At 36.9% G+C, this 17474-nt stretch overlaps 2 protein-coding genes across 3 annotated transcripts in view; one reads left to right on the top strand and one right to left on the bottom strand.

Moving 5' to 3' along the window:
* CAMKMT (calmodulin-lysine N-methyltransferase) overlaps positions 1 to 17474 on the top strand; it is a 329635-nt gene that overhangs the window by 168066 nt on the left and 144095 nt on the right. The window lies entirely within an intron of this gene.
* LOC308505786 (rRNA N(6)-adenosine-methyltransferase METTL5-like) lies at positions 12323 to 13240 on the bottom strand. The gene has a single exon (XM_081068462.1). It carries the CDS (start codon positions 12967 to 12969, stop codon positions 12340 to 12342), a length of 630 nt encoding a protein of 209 aa, XP_080924588.1. The 5' UTR covers positions 12970 to 13240; the 3' UTR covers positions 12323 to 12339.

Here is a 17474-nt window from a genome sequence, read left to right as displayed (position 1 = left end):
CGGGGGTGTCAACAAAATGTATACAAGTGGACACTTTTGTCAATGTTACTCAAGCCGCAGTTCGCCCTAATCAGAAGTGTCTGGACGTTGATGGTAACCACTTTGAGCACCTGTGGTATTGTAGAAGTCAAATATGACTTGTATTCATCTTTTGTTATCAGTCTGTATTGAGTATCACAATTTTAATACAGTTTTCCTTTCTTAAACTGTGTATACATTCTTTTGGCACCCTCTGTATTTACACGGAAGACAGATTGGGAAGGGGGTTAGTGTGGAGACAGGGAGACCAGTCAGAGGCTATTGACATAGTTCTGATAGAAAATCACTGAGGCCTTAAGCCAAGGGTATTGGTAGTAGGGGTAGAGCGAAAGGGAATTGATTAGAAAGCTGTTAAGAAAATTATTAGGATTTGGTGACTGAATGTATGGAATAGGGATGAGGGGAAATCAGATGTGACTCCCAGGTTTCGGGCTTGTGTGACAGGTAATGCTGAAGCAGGGAACTAAAGGAGATAAGAACAAATTAAGGTAGATGGAGAGCAGGACTGTGGGTTTCCTTTTGGGTATTGTGAGTGTGTGGAGTCTGTCGCAATAGGCCTTTGCCTGTTCAGGATGTCTAAAGGTCAGGAAAGAGGTCTCAGCTGGAGAAATGGATTTGGGAGTCTTCTTTAAATGCGTGTGAGTTGAAGCCATGAGAGTGGGTGAGATTACATGAAGAAGAAATAAAAAAATAGAACGGAGTTTAGGATAGATTCCTGGTGATCACTAATTTGAAGGGTGGATAGTAACATAAAAACATGAGAAATAGACCGAAAAGGAATGTCCAGAGAGGAGGAAAACTTGGAGAAGGTGTTGTCATAGAAACCAAGAGAAGAGAAACTTTCAAGAGGGAGAGAGTGGTCAACCATGTCAAATCCTGCAGAGACGTTGGGTAGGATGAGGACAGAAAAGTGCCATTGAATTTAGCAACAAAGAGGTCATTATTGATTTTGGCCAGAGAGGCTTCCAGGGGGTAATAAGGAGTGGCAGCCCGATTGCAGTGGGTTGAGCAGTGAATGGGAAGAGAGGAAGTCTGGCTTGTCTGTAAAGGAAAATCAAGACACAGGGCAGAGGAATGGGGAGTGTAGGGTTATAGCTGTCTGTGTGGTAAGTGGCATCTTCATAGCAAAGCGAAAGCCTATTAAAAAATAGATGTTAGGAGGATGTGATTTTATTTCAGGAAGAAAAGGTCCAGAAAATATCCACCCTGCCCCACCCCCATGAATGCAACAGCACTCAAAAGTTTATCTTCTCTGCTCTCGCTTGTGTGGTTTGCTTTGCCTCTTTTCATTTGAAAACAGGCCTTCTTTATTAATTTACCTAGTTATAGGATTCATTCATAATGAATGATAATGTGGTTTGCAAGTATTATTTGTCACAGGCATATCCAGTAGAAATGATAACAATGACAACTGTTACGTCCTCTTTTTGGCGTCATTTCAATTGGATTTATAGCTCTGTTGGAGGACAGCATTGAAAGAAAGCATTTGGAAGGTGTCTGGGGTTGTTTTGTAGGGGGAGGGAGGCTGTGTTTAAATGCTAGTACGTTCCCTCACTTGAGGAAGTATGCCTAACACATGAAACAAGTAGGAAGAAATACTGAACTGTGTTTAATAAGGCACTTAATTTTGTGGCACTCTGAGGGCAATCCCTTTGTTTGTTTGGCAATCCTTTTTTGAAGAAGGGGAATGTTAGTGGTACGGTTTGAGGGTTTGTCCTTGATCTTGAGCTGAACTGTTGGAATACTTTGAACAAGTTATTTAATTTATTTCTGCCTGTCTTCTCTCCCTTCCTCCCTTGCTTCCTTCTTCATTGTGTAAAATAGAAACAATAACAATAGTAATAATCTCTTTAGGAAAAGCTTGTGAAATAAAGTTTCTAAATAATTAACAGAGTGGTTGTTACCATATTTCTGAGTCATTGTCTATTTGCTTGTCACCAGGTGATCACTTTATGTGGAGAGACAATTTTTTTAAAGGTACTTTTAATTGTTTTCTAGATTATTCTATTCCATGTGGCTATTTTTAAATTATAAGAAATAGACAAATGCCCCTTATATTTCATATATAATAATATGTTAAGGGAAAATAATAGTACAGTAAGGGGTAGGAGGAAGTTTATGCATTAGATTAGCCATTGCTCTCTGCTTTGTATCAATTTAGGTCCCTTCTCTATCCTACCCCAACATGTCAGTCAATTTAAAATACCTGTTAGCAGGACCCTGGCTGGCATTAAAGGAAAACTTACTTGATGAGTTTTTCCTTGAGATGATCAACTGCAGAACTGTCAGTTTCTTAAAGAACTCTTGTGCACTGTCACAGCTTCCTGGGTGCTTGCTAAGTTTAGAGTTTGGGATGGGCCAACATAATATATGGAAGGATATAGGGAATGCTTTTATCTTCTCTTGTAGCCTCAAAAGATGTTTCCTAAGGCAAAAGTCCATCTTCATTAGACAAGGTTCAGAGATATTCATTAATTCTGAGTATCTACAACAGATGATTCTTCAAAGACTTAGACCCACTAAAGCCATCTAACTTGAGAGCTGTTGGATTAGAAGCACAACCCAGAGATGGCTTTGTTTTAATTAGAATACAACATTCACAGATTTATGGAATAATAGTGTTGAAAGGGGCTGCACAAGTCATCTATTCCATCTGTCCTTCCAGTGCCGGAACCCCTCCTATATGCATCTTGACCAATTGTGAGCATTTTTACTAGTAGGGAGTACACTCCTTTTGAGGTAGTGCATGGTTAAATTGTTGCAGGTATGGGGAAGTGTACCCCATAATGAGCCTAAAATGTACCTCTCTGTCATAATATACACTTTTTGTCCTGCTCTCTGGATCACCACCCTATTTTCATGAGAGCCCTTCAAGTATTTGATGACAACTCTAATGGCTTTTCTAAGCCTTAATTTTTTCAGACTGAGAATTTCTCTTTTGCATAAACACTTATTAATTTTAACATGGTCTTCAGAATGTTCACCCCCTTCTCTACCAAATCTATCATCACTTTGAAAGATGTGTTTGCACAGGGTTCTGTACAGCAGGCTAGTATCTCTGTGCATCTGAACCCTCTATCTACTTACTGACACATGATTAAGGAGTAGGTGAAAGAGTCTAGAACAGTGCCTGAAATAGCTGACTGAGTTAGAATTATATAATTAGGTCACGGTAATTAGGTCATTTTATGGCTACTGGAAATCACCTTCTTTTTCATTTGAACTCTTAGCAACCTGGGTCTTCTCTAATCTGTACATGGTATTTGATTATTTTCTGTTCGTTTTAAGAAAATAAGCTCCTTTCTATTTCTAACTGCCAAATTTCATTTAAATTTGAATAATATTGGTTGTAAACATTTTTTTATGCCCGTCAAAATCAATTCCAATTTCTATTCATCATCCAGATTATTAACTAACCTTCTTGCTTTGGTTATTGGAAAAATAACCAAAAGTTTGCCTTTAAAGTCTTTTTCTAGGTTGTCGATAAAATTTTTGAATAGGCAAGATCTAAACACAATATTCTGGGAGCTTCTACTAAGACAAGTTGACATCCATCAACTAACTTGGCTGGTTGTTCTTGATCTTGTCTGTAAGGATCATCCTGAGGCTTAGTAAAATGCCATCTTGAAATCAAGAGATACTCTGTGGCATTCTTCTAATGACAGCCTGATTGTTCTGTCAAAAAAGAAAAAGAATAGGATATGAGATAAGTTTGGCATACTTTCATTTATTAATATCTAGTTTGGGGGAGGACATGTTATACTGTTTGGGATATAGTTTTTACCTAATCTTTTACTTAAAAAAAAATGAGCAAAGCCGATACTCATCTCCTAGCATCTACCCTGTTCTTTGGGATGTCACAAAGTTCCTAATTTTGATTCTTCACACTCACCCTAAAATTTTTTCAGTACTCTGGAATGTAGTTGGTCTAAGTTAGCAAGCTTGAATTCACTTGAAGTGACTTCATGCTGTTTTCTTACTATCTTACATCTTAGATGGGGCTTTGAGTCCTCTTTTTGATTCTTGTTCTACACTTCCCAGGGAAAAATTAAATCAGATCAAAAAAAGGGAATTGATAAGTACTGCCTTCTTGTTGTCATCCTTTATTATTAATTCAGCATATCTTGGACACTGGTCCTGTAACAAGCTTGTTTATCTTCTTGTTCCAAACAACTTTATGTAATCTTCATCATTTTCTTTTTCTTTCTTTTTTGCAAACCTCAGCATTCTGGAAATTAGACTTTCTGGTGCCATGTTTTATAGGTTCCTACCAACTTTCTAGCATAAGCCTGGTGAGGTAAGGCTCCTCATTACTACTACAGCTTACCAAAGTGTCAGTTTTGTCTTTAGATTTTGAAATAGGTCATCATAATTTTTCATCTGGTTGGCATATATATATATATATATATATATATATATATATATATATATATATACACTCTCATAAGATTACCACTGCTGTTTTCCTTTCTTAGTCTTTACTTTATTCTTTCCCTGTTTGTGTTAGATTTTCATGTAGATGAACAGATCTTGAACATACAATTTAATTATTACTCATCTCACTGCATTGGTACATAGGTATATTAGTTGGGGTTCTCCATAGAAACAGAATCAATAGGAAGTATGAGGAATTGGCTCATATGATTAAGAAAGCCAAAATGTTTCATGATCTGCAGTCTACACGCTGGAGGGAGACTCAGAAAAGCTGGTGCTGGGAAAGTCACTTGACTTCTTCTGGGTCTCCATCTCTCCTTCTTGAAAATTAAGATATTACATGAGATAATTTTTTAGATCATTTCCAGAACTGACATTTGAGGATTCTGTAATTTAACACTGCCTGAGCTTGTACAAGACCTCAGGAATAAACAGATTCTAAAGCAGTTCTTTTTTCTGCACATAGGAATCACCTGGGGAGCTTTAAAAAAAAACAAAACACAACCTGCTGCCTGGATCTCACCCCAGAGAATCCAATTTAAGGAAGATGGAATGTGGCCTGGGTCTGGAATTAAAAAGAAAAACACCAAAAAAAAATTCCCTAGGTGATTCTGTGTTCAGCCAAAACCACTGTTTTAAAAGGTCTTCCCATTGTCATATTAATAGATGATCAAGTCCTGGTATACCACAGATGTTACTATTTCGACCCTAAAAATAAACAGGCAGGCCAAATTCTTGAGAGTCAATGATGCTATTTCAGATCTTTTCACACAGAGGTAGTTTGCCATACGGTATTGTTTTGTCATACAACAACATGTATTTGTGTGCATGCGGGGGTGTCTATAGCCTGTAAATCTGTTGGGTAAATTAGATAGGGCTAAAAAGGAATTGAAGATTACAAATTATCTCTACCAGCTGTTGAATATTTCATGTCAATTAAACATTTGCAAAAACCAAGTATAGTATTATGATCCACTCATAACCATTATGAGTCTGGCACATCTCCATACAGCAAGAGCCATCGCTGAGGCCACTGTACTACCCTGGCATGAATCATAATCAACTGGGGTCCCCCTGGACATAATGAACAGTAATATAATTTTGTACTTATTCTCCTAGCATGATGAAGCAGGAAGCCAAATTGACTTTCCAGATAAATTTTGACATATGGGTCTTATTCCTGAAGAAAAAAGAGCTATTGTTGCTCTGGCTTTGTTCCAGCATTCCGTAGCAATCCACACGGTAGCTTATTGTTGTAGCATAAAAAGGTACTACAAGTATTTTTTTTTTTTAATGAAAAAGAACAAATTGCTAAGTTCAATTAGTTCTTTGGGGCAGATTTTGGAATTTCTGTTCAGTCTGGCTGCTGGATCCTATGTGAGCTACTGTTTGATTCACATGGGAGTAGTCTGAAAGTCTTAAAGGCCTGTGACCCACAAGACCACAGTGGGGGCTTCTAGCTGGTGGGGGAAGGATCATGCAGTCCTTTTCACCACAGCAGTGAAATACGATGTTAACATAAAAAAAGAAAATCAGCCATAAGGAAGGAGGTTAAGAAGTTGTAGCAGAATCGAAACAAATCTAGGTCTCTCGATCGGCAGTCTGAGAAGTCCACTTGACATTTATGAGTAGATGCGGTTTGAAGACGCGTAAGGATAATCAATTCAAGGATGCTTTTCATTAAAAAATTTAGGGTAAACGGCAAACATACATGTTAAAACATCTCAGTCGACACTATCTCTTCGGCTTATAACAAGTATTAGTAAATGTGTAGTGAAGAGTTGGGCCCTGATCTGTAAATATTTCTCAGGGAGACAAGATTCTAGGGTTAAACACCTAGCAGCAGCAGAAAGCAGAATTGGAGTGTCAATGTACAGCCAAAGTCATAAGCTGGAAGGAGAAGGACAGCGACCATAGGGACCAGTATTCCAGAAGTAAACTCTGCTTATTCGCGTTACCAGTTGACCAAAAGATTCCAATGCGGGTTTGTAAGGAGTGTCAAATGTAGTGTTCTCAGTATGGAATTATTGAGATGATGTAATGGAGGAACAGGAATTCTCCTGCAGCCATTTTAGTAAGGAGGAAACTCAATTTAGGGCTCAACTTGTTTTCTAGAAGAAAAAGATTGCTGTTAGAGGCAGATATGGGAGAGATGAGAATTGAAAGAAGATAAAAAGACACTTTCTTTTCGCATGTCAGGTTTCTTGGTAGTTAGTGTCTGTTGACCCGCCACAACTCTGCTGGCACAACTTTTGGCATAATCCAAAATCTGGGAGCCAAACAGGCATTTAACTGTTTCTTCCACTGCACAGCCATAGAGGCTGGTTTCAAAGTTGGTGATCACTGCTCTCTGTGGATCTAGAGTTACCCTTTCAGCAGGGGTTTTAGGAGTGCTTACTTAGCACGAGGAAACTGGTGAATGAGGCAAAATACCATTCCTGCCCCAGTGGAGTTTATAGGCAAGTCCCGGAGAGGTCAATTGTTAACTTGCAACTGTGATAAAGATTGCTGTTAGAGCTTATAAGAAGGAGATGTAACTGTACCAATGTGGGGCTGGAGTGATCAAGGAATGCATTCCTGAGGAAGTGACAGTTAAGCATAAATCCGAAAGATGCACCAGAGATAAAGGCAAAAGCATGAGGTAAAGTGTTCCAGACAGTGGAAAGAGCATAGGCAAAGTCCCTGAGGTAGCCAGGAGCCTGGTTTTGAAGGAATGAGAAGTCTAAAAAGGACAGCCTGGCTGGAGCAGGTGAGCAGAACAGGAGCAGAGGAGAAAGAGCCGTCCTTTGCACAGTGTCCTGGGCCTTGGCAGGGATTTTTGCCTTTCTCCTAAAAACAGTGAAAAGACATTGAAAATGCAAAGCTGGGGGAATGACAGGCACATTCTAGTACGTTGAAAGAGTCCTCTGGTAACAGAGTGCACAAAGGACTAGGGCTGGAATGGAACTTGGGCTCTGAGAAGCCTGGGAGAGGCTACTGCAGAAGCCCAGATTAGAAGACTGGAACAGGGCTCCCTAAGGGTGGTGGAAGAGGTGGAAGGGAGAGAAATGGAAGCATTCAAGATATAGTTATAAGATGGAATGGTCAGGTCGTGGCTTAGATGCCATGATAGTGGTTACCGTGCCAATGTTTAGGGCAGTCTCAGAATTTTACCTGACCACTCTGGCCACCTTACCTCAGTTTCTGGATTGTTTATTTAGATCAATTCTGGACAGGTAGTGCCCCAAACTAAGTATGTGCTCTGAGAGACTGCCTCATGAATAAAAATCACACTCTCCTGTGATTTTTATTCATGGAACAATTGTACCTAGAGACAACTCAATAGGAAAACTATTAATAACTGGTGATAATATCATCTCACTGCTTCAAAATAAATGTTTTTCATTTTCAGAAGTTCTAAGTTCAGTTACTTGCAATATTTCTGCTTACATGGTAAAGGTCTATAAATCAAGATGCAAATATCATAGGCTTCTCTCACAGGTTATTATAGGAATGGCAATTTTCTTGGAGTTATTTCACTAACTTTGCATACGTAATCAAATGGAACATATTCATTTCAAAGGATTCTGAATCATTTTCATTTTTTCCTATTTTAAAAATGAGTGTTATTTAATAACGTTACATTATCCCAGTCTATATTTACTCTCCCTCAATAGTTCTGTAAAATCCCTTCCAACTCTCAAAATTTTGTGATTTTCCTGCCTCTCTTCTTATCTCATTCCATCTCTTCTCTCTGTTTTCCATCTCTCTCTTTCTCTCTCTGTGGAAGGAGTGGCTGGCATGATAGAGTGTAGTTATCAAAAGAAGCTTGGGTCTCAGTCATTGCCAATCCCCTTTCCTCAATTTCCTCTGTGTATTAGCTTCAAGTGCAGTCACTACTCAATTTAGTCCTCAAATAAAATGCTCTTTGTTGCAATGGCATTTTTTTCCCTAGTATCAGGCAAAATGGCATATCAGTCTGATCATTTTATAGCAATTGGCAGATTTGACTTGTGTGGGGAGTTTTTATAGTAGTTGGTTGCCTTTTTTTAAGTTGCCATTTGGATCAAGGAGGACTTTATTTCTTAACTAGGATTATTCCTTTATCTGATATTAATTTAGAATTGTTTTTTCCCCTCTAAATACCAAATTCATAGAGATGCTACATAGTTATTTTTATTTTCTTTTTTAACTGGATTAGCCCCATATCAGGTATTTCATAAAGCCAGGATAAATGTATTTAAGAGAAATATCCATCTTATGAGTAATATTTCCCCCCAATACAATGAGGTCCATTTAAAGGAATACCTGAAACAAAAATAATCCTAATGATAGATCTAATGCATCAGACCCATTGAGTTCCTTTAAACCTTATTCAATAAATGCCTGATTAATAAATAATCCTGTTAAATGAGTAAAACCCCCGTGTGCCAAATGGAGACATACAAAGCGATCATGAGCATACTTGTTATGGGAGAATGATAGATGAATAAATCTACTGTGCAATTAATTTATGACTGAACCATGATGAAATCCCCGTGGCAATGCTAAATCTGTTAGAGGAATAGATTTATCATCTTCTTTCAAGCAATTGCATTCCAGGAATTTAACAAAATACTATATTATCTGTGTCTCCTCATATCTATTCATTTACATGGGGGAAGACAGTTCCTTCCGTGCAGTCAGAGCTGAAGAAATGTTTATTGCTATTGATACCAAGCATAACCGGAACAATCTCTGATGGAAACTACTAATGCTGATAGCTAGTCTTGTATGTTTCTGTTTCTTCAAACTCAATAAAAGTTGCCTAACTTTCAGATAGCTTAGTGTGGATAATTCTACTTTTTAAAAGATTAAAAGCAAGCCAACAATGTGTATGGAGCCAAGTGGGTACTAGATTTGAAGTGATCGCGGAGATCACTTCCTAAGTTATGTAACTGTCTAACCACTCTGCTGTATACCTGAAAATAACATAATACTGAATGTCAACTGTGATTGAAAAGAATTAAGACTAAAATGAAAAACTTAAACAAAAACATGCCACAGGCTATTTTGAAAACAATCTGTATTTCTGTATGTTGTGGTTCCACTTAGCTTATGAAAGCACAAATTTGGGGACCATGTTTTGTGTATTTTAACTTTAAAAGACAGCTATCATATTTTGGCACTTTTAGACAGGCACTTATTGATACAAAAAGTAAAAAAAAATGTTTGGAGCTAAAGGTTAGATAGTCTGAAGTTTATGAGTAGATTCAGGTGGCAAAGTTAAAAGAGATTTTAGGATCAACCAACAAAACCAAGTTTAATGCAATTTTCTTTTTGTTTTGGGGAAACTAGAGCTGATATTTTTAAATCCAGTCCTTTTTACCAATGTAAGGGATTTAAGAGATAAAACTTGAATAAAAAGGTAGATTTGTGCAATGATATAGAAAGATGGGGACTTTAACTAGAGGTTTGGGGTTTTTCTATTGATGTTTTTTTTTTCGGACAGAAAAATGAATTTGCAAAGGTGAGGTAAAAGAGGAGGGATTCCTTTCAAACTTAAGGGAAGAAAGAATTTGTTTCATTGGGATAACATTTGAGGTCAGCTTTAAATAACAACATTTTAATATGTATTCAGTAAACACACAGACCTAAGTCTATGTAAATGAAACTAAAATATTATTCTAGTTTAAATCTAGTCTGCTCTTTTCACAATTAGTAACTAGGCATCATAATTTTTTATTAATATCTGTATGCAGTAATTTTGCATTATCTGTTTCTAAGACTTAATAACAAATAAATACTTTATAAATCCATATATATTTCATTTATTTGCTCAATTATTCATGATTAATATTATACATTTAGCATTGTAAGGCATTCTTTGATATAATTTTGGGTATACATAAAGAAACAAAAAGAATAGAAGTTATGGTTCTTGCAGAACTTATACTGAAATGACATTAACATATGAAATAATTTGTTAGAACATTGTGTCTGGCATGTCACTCATTTATGAACTATCGTCATAAATTATTGACAAATACTCTGTAATTTAAAAATGTTTTCCTGTTAGCTATACTTTTTAATAAAAACCTTAAAAAATAAATTAAAATATTTTTCTTTTTATGGTGATAAAATACACATATCATAAAAGTTACCATTTTAACCCTTTTTAAGTGTATGGTTCAGTGGCATTAAGTACATTCACACTGTTGTGCCGCCATTATCACCATTTATCTCCAGAACATCTTTATCTTCCCAAATTGAAACTCAGTACCCATTAAACAGTAACTCCCCATTTCCCCCTCCTTTCAGTCCTTGCCAACCACTGTTCTACTTTCTGTCTCTATGAATTTGATTGACTACCCTAGGTGCCTCACATAAGTGGAATCATGCAATATTTGCCACTTTGTCACGGGCTTATTTCACTTAGCAGAATGTCTTCAAGGTTCATCCATGTCATACATAGCATGTGTCAGACTTTCATTCCCTTTTAAGGCTGAATATTACGACATTCAGCCTCTTATCCACATTTTCTCTTTATGTGGTTTCAGTTACCCACGGTCAACAGTAGTCCAAAAATATTAAATGGAAAATTCCAGAAATAAACAATTCATAAGTTTTAAATGCTGAGTAATGTGATGAAATCTCGCACTGCCTTGCTTCCTCCAGCCCCGGACGTGAACCATCCCTTTGTCTAGCATATCCACGCAGCATGTGTTACCCACCCCTTATTCACTTAGTGGCCTTCATGGCTATGGTTATCAGATCGACTGTCACAGAATCCCAGTGCTTGTGTTCACGTCACCCTTACAGTAGCCTAACGCTCCGTCACAATGTCTACGTCCTTTACTCACTTCATCTCATCACGTTCATGTTATATCATCTCATGTCATCACAAGAAGAGTGAGCACAATACAATAAGATATTTTGAGAGAGAGAGGCCACATTCACGTAACTTTTATAATAGTGTGTTACTGTAATTGTTCTATTTTATTATTAGTTATTGATGTTACTCTCTTACTATGCCTAATTTATAAATTAAACTTTATCATAAGTATATATAGAAAAAAGCATGTTATATATAGGGTTTGGTACTATCCATGGTTACAGACATCCACTGGGTGACTTGAACTGTGTTCTCCACAGATAAGCGGGATAAAGGGTGCTGTATTATTATTATTATTTTTTTAAGGAGAGCTCAGCTCACAGTGGGGGGGATTGAACCGGCAACCTTGGTGCTACCAGCACCACGCTCTAACCAGCTGAGCTAACTGGCCACCCCTATATTTCATTTTATGTATATACCACATATTGTTCATCTGTTCATCTGTTGATTGACATTTGAGTTGTTTCCTCCTTTTGGCTATTGTGAATAATGCAGTGATGAACATGGGTGTGCAAATATCTGACTTTCTGCTGTCACTTCTTTTGGGTATATACCTAGCAGTGGAATTACTGGATAATGTGATAATTCTATGTTTAATTTTTTGAGGAATTGCCATACTATTTTTCACCATGGGTATACCGTTCCCACCAGCAATGTTCATAGGTTCCAGTTTCTCCGCATCTTCACCAATACTTTTTTTTTTCTTTCCTCCTTTCTTTCCCTCTCCCTCTCCCTCTCCCTCGCCCTCGCCCTCTCCCTCTCCCTCTCCCTCTCCCTCTCCCTCTCCCTCTCCCTCTCCCTCTCCCTCTCCCTCTCCCTCTCCCTCTCCCTCTCCCTCTCCCTTTCTCTCTCTCTCTCTCTCTCTCTCTCCTTTTAAATAACAGTCATTCTAATGAGTATGAAGTGGTATCATGTTGTTGTTTGATTTGTATTTTTTTTTTTTTTTTTTTGTAGCAAACACATTTTTTATTCATTTTAATTAGGTTTTCAGCTGCTTTTGTCTTTGGAAGCTTTTAAAAAGAAAACCGAATTAGGTCTACTTCGATGTCCACTGATTTCTTTTTATGAAATCTGTATGATGCTGGCAGGTCATATCGCAGCTCTGCAATAATATCTATCTTGATTTTCCATTCTGCAGCTTTCTTTTGAATATGCTCTCTAGTTGAGGATTTGTGTAGAGAATACACTGCTGTTCTTGCCATTTCCAAAGCAGTCTTCAGAAATGTCATATCTGTCCCTTTATTATTTTTGGTCCCAAAGGGAGGATTCATAATTACTGTATCAAATGACTTGGATATTCTGTTAGATAATAAGCACACATCACATTGAACCATGTCAACATTTGTTAACTCAAATTCTTCCACATTCCTATTAAATATTTCCAGTGCATCTTCATCTATGTCAAATCCAACACATAACCCTGCTCCTAACATTGCAGTTCCGATGCTAAGCACTCCACAACCACATCCTAGGTCTGCAACCACTTTATTTTCAATGTCATCATATGTATTATGAATTGTATAGAGCATACATGCTGCAATGTGCGGCCTGGTCGGATACTGTTCTAGAAGTAGCTTGGGCTTTTCAAATCCATCCACTTGTTGCAGGCGACTCTCTAGCTCCTTAAGCCTTAATTTCTTCATTTTTAAAAAAACCTGGGTTCTCGGGATTTAACGGCACTGGATCTGCAGAGAAATCTATTTACCCTTCATTTCCATCCACCCCAACCTTCCCCCGTCCCTTTTTTAACGCCGCAAGCCAGAGGCAGGGCATCGGACGCAGGGCGTTACGGACACACCGGCCCAGGCCGGTTCTACTCTCCTCCTTGCGCCAGGGGCGAGCGGAGCCTTGGATCAGCCCTCAACCCGCCCGTCTGCAGAGCATCCCGCGCGGATCTCGGGCTCCTCCCAGACCCGCAGAACTTCACACACCACGTATGGGAACCGCAAGAGTGATTTGTATTTTTTAATGCTTAGTGATGTTAAGCAACTTTTCATGTGTTTATTTGGCCATCTGTATATCTTTGGAGAAATGTCTATTCAGGTTCTTTGCCCATTTTTAAGTCAGGTTATTTGTTTTTTTGTTTTGTTTTGTCTTTGTTTATTTTTTGCTGTTGTTGAGTTGTAGTTCTTTATGTATGCTGGATATTAATCCTTTATCAGCATATGATTTGCAGATATTTTCTCCCATTCCATGGATTGCCTTTTCATTCCATTGATCATCTTTTGATGCACAAAGTTTTAAATTTTGATAACATTCAATTTAACTATTTTTTCTTTTGTTGCCAGTGCTTTTGGTATCATTTATATTTTTCTTTTGACTACTTGTTTATTTCAATAAATTTAGTGTTTAAAAAAATCTTAAACCACTACTAAAATAGAACATTAATATCACTTCCTGTAAACAGAAAATTATCATAAAATAGCATTATAATATTAAAATTAAAAATGCTCATTCATCTTGCCAACCACTAATGGCATATATCCCACTTTGGGAAACACTGACATAGAAGGAGCTAAGACTTGTGGAGAACACAAAATAAATGACCCAGTCTAGGCCTTCAGTGAGCCTTAAGTCTAATAGATGAGTTAGGTACATGTAAGACATTGTTTTTTAATTGTGCTCCTAGAATGAACAAAACTGCTCTAGAAATTCAGAGGGAGAGATTATTTTCTGGCTTAGGGGTAGTGGGGAAGGGTGTTAAAGTAAGATTTCACAGGGAAGGTGTATTTGAGATAAGCCCTAAAGGACCAGAAAGATTTTAACATGTGTAGATGAAGGGAAACATGAACAAAGGTGAAGCATAAGGAAAGTAAAAAGGATGATTAGCAAATGGTCAACCTATTCCATCTTGACTAAACTAAAGGAACAGTGGGAAACAAGGCATGGAAGGTCATGAAAACCCATGCCAGTCTTGCTGTATATGCTTTGAATCTTTTCCCTGTTATCTTTTTTTTTAAATTAAAGTTTATTGGGGTAGTTAGTAAAGTTATGTAGGGTTATCTTATCTTTTAACATTCTTTATGCAATCCTCCTTAAAGGCTTCTGGCTTTTATATCTTATTTAGGAAGGCTGTCTTCATCATGACATTATAAAAATATTCTTTTAAACTTTCTTCAAATACTTCTATGCTTTTAAAAAAACATTTGGAAAAAAAATTTAAATTTTGTGTATTTTGAGAATAAATTGGTAGTACGAAAACAACAACAACATTTGGTTCTATGAGCCCATCTGGAATTTAGTTTTGCATATGATATGAGGTAAGATTCCAAATCTATTTTTTCTATGTGGTCATTCATTTGTTCAAACAAAATGTATTAAATAGTTCATCTTTTCTTCACTGTTTTAGAATACAATCTTTATCATATATTATATCCATATATTTAAATGTGTCTATTTCTGGATGCTGTATTCTGTTTCAATGATTTATTTGTCAGTTTCTGCTTTAATTACTATATGTTTATAGTTATGTTTTGATTTCTGATCAGGCAGGACCCTCCCTCATTATTCTTCTATTATATTTTTTTGACTATTTTTATTCATTCTTACATGTGAACATCTGAATCTGTTTATTGAATAAAAATAAAAGGTTCTATATTAAAATGTACCCAGTATTTGTTTTCATCATATATAGTAAGACAAATATGGAAACAATTCTCATGAAAGGAGAAGCTTATACTCACAGATTTCTAGAAACAGGAGGCAGAACATGCCATGCAGGGCCACATGGTGCAGCACCAGGATCAGACAGGACGCAAAAGAGTGGGGAGAATATGGCCCAGAGCCTTTTTGGGGGAAGGAATGGGTAAGGCAAGGTAGGCGTGTTGAGTAAGTTTAGTATTGGATAGTTTGAATAATTGTAATAGCTATTCTTATAATAATAATAGTAAGTGCACTGTTGTGGGGGAGGGGAGGTCTGGGCTATAGGTATGATACCAAGTTGTCTAGTACCTGGCCTTGGGATGACTTAGAACAGGAGTAATATTGACTTGGTGTGTGAGAATTTGATAAAAGACATGGTTTGGGGTGTGGGCTCTGTATTGTTTGGTTTGTATATCAAAGGCATTCTTGAGGGGAGTGATTTGCTCTCTCTAGGAATTAGCTAGCCCTGGGAGAGAGAGTCTCTCCAGGACCAAGGCCCCAAATACCAGTATCAAGAATACATACATATATACATACATAAGAAAATATTGTCGATATAAGTTGTGATCTTGATTAAGGTTGCGTTGACTTACAGAGTAATTTGATAACGAGGTAACATCATTACAATATTGAATGCTTCCATCTAGGAACATGGTATGTCTCTCCATTTATTTAGGTGTTCTTTTGTGTTTTTAGTAGCATTACATACTTTTCTTTACATAAATCTTGATTATTTTTGTTAAGTTATTTTTATAAACATTCTTGTAAATTTTGTTGCCTTTCTTTTTGTGTATGGCTTCACTTAGAGTGAAACCCTTATAGGATCTTTTTCAATAGTTGATCGTGCATTTATTTTCCCAGCAAATATTTGTTGACTATTTGTAAAGTATGTGTCAGGCTCTAAGGTACCACTAGGCTTCCCCCTTCTTGGTGACTTACTTTATCCAAATCTGGGAGACCTGAGTATTCCTGTGGAGATCTGAACATAGTGAAGGCATAGTGGGGTAGGTCTCCAAGTAGATGAGAATGGATGAGATCAAGAACATAGGGAGGAGAGGGGAGAGGCAGAAGCAAAAGAAGACATAGGGAATCTGAAGTCAAGAGGATAGACGTTATGGGACGTGGTGCTCAGGGGCTTCAATATATCTCAGTAACTTGCGTAGCAGTTATGTGCTGAAAATGAAGGGTCAGGGCAGATTTGAATGGTGGAGGATATTTATTGTGAGAAAAATAGAAAGCTTGTTGAATTACATGAGGACCTAGCATGGATGAGATCACTGATCAATGTCAATGTGATGTTGTGACTTACCCTAACAGAATAGACAACCATAGAGCAGGTGAGGAGATTGTGGTTGGTGAGATCACCCAGGTATGAGGAGTAGCATGTCAGGATGAGTGAGAGAGAGGAGTCAAGAATAATAGTAAGTGCTCTGTTGAAGCTAGAGAGTTTTTATGATTTGTTCAGAAAAAGCCTCACTTGTACAGTTTTCAAAATGCAACTCAAAAAATAATCATTGACACTTAAATATCTCCACATCTTTAATAGTCATCATAACCAAGATAAAAATATTGCAAAGAACATTCATTCATTCATTCGATGTCTGTGGAAAGAATGCCTGTGTTCAATGCTGGACCTGCTTTCACAGAGTCTATTTCTGGAAGATTTGCTGTTTGGACCATTTATTCATACCATTTCTTCAAAGGTATATGTTATTTAAATATGAAATGTCTTCTGTATGCATTCCAGTGAAATGATTCCCCAGAGTAGGCAAACCACTTTGATGGTGGTTGAACCAGGGAAATGCCATGAATTCCCAGATGCTTTTAATACAGATGCGTTACAATGACAAAAGTAATGAAACTTTTTTAATGTCTCATTTTTTATTATAATTTTATATAAATTCAGCATATGAATAATGCCTGAAGGTAAATTAACATGGTTAAGAAGGATATACAATGATATAAAGTACTTAACATTTATAATATAAAAGAGAACATTTATTAAAGAAAATACCATTATATAAAAATGAGGCTAATAATTTTATATGGAAATAATACTGTATTAATTTGATGTATTCATACTAACAGTGAACATGATATTTTAAATTTTACTGTCACATAATTATGCTGCTACTTTATGAAATGTTATACTGTCACCTAGAAAAACCCTTCTGTGAGTGTAGATCTTTGATCTTCATCTTTAGATGGCAGATTGTAATGTGTCACGGAGGTATTTTTAAGTGAAGAAGTGGGAAAAACTCCCGGCTGAGTCATAAAGCTGAGTATTTTTTCTTTCCTAATCTTCTACCTGGAACAAGGCTCTCTAGAATAACACTGGCCTTTAGCAAAGAATTGAAACAACTGACTCTGGGTGATGAGCACACAATGTGATATATAGGTGATGTATTATAGAATTGTACACTTGTCACCTATGTAATTTTACTAACCACTGTCACCCCAATAAATTTATTTTTTTAAAAAAAAAAACACCTTCCTAGTTCTACAA

This window comes from Rhinolophus hipposideros, assembly GCF_964194185.1.
Source record: "Rhinolophus hipposideros genome assembly, chromosome: 12".
NCBI classification, from domain to species: Eukaryota; Metazoa; Chordata; class Mammalia; order Chiroptera; family Rhinolophidae; genus Rhinolophus; species Rhinolophus hipposideros.
The sequence above is the reverse complement of the archived record's forward strand: the minus strand, read 5'-3'. Positions and strand labels throughout refer to the sequence as shown.

Excerpts from the sequence above, each read along its gene's own strand:
- LOC308505786 (XM_081068462.1), bottom strand. The coding sequence starts at position 12,969 with ATGAAGAAATTAAGGCTTAAGGAGCTAGAGAGTCGCCTGCAACAAGTG.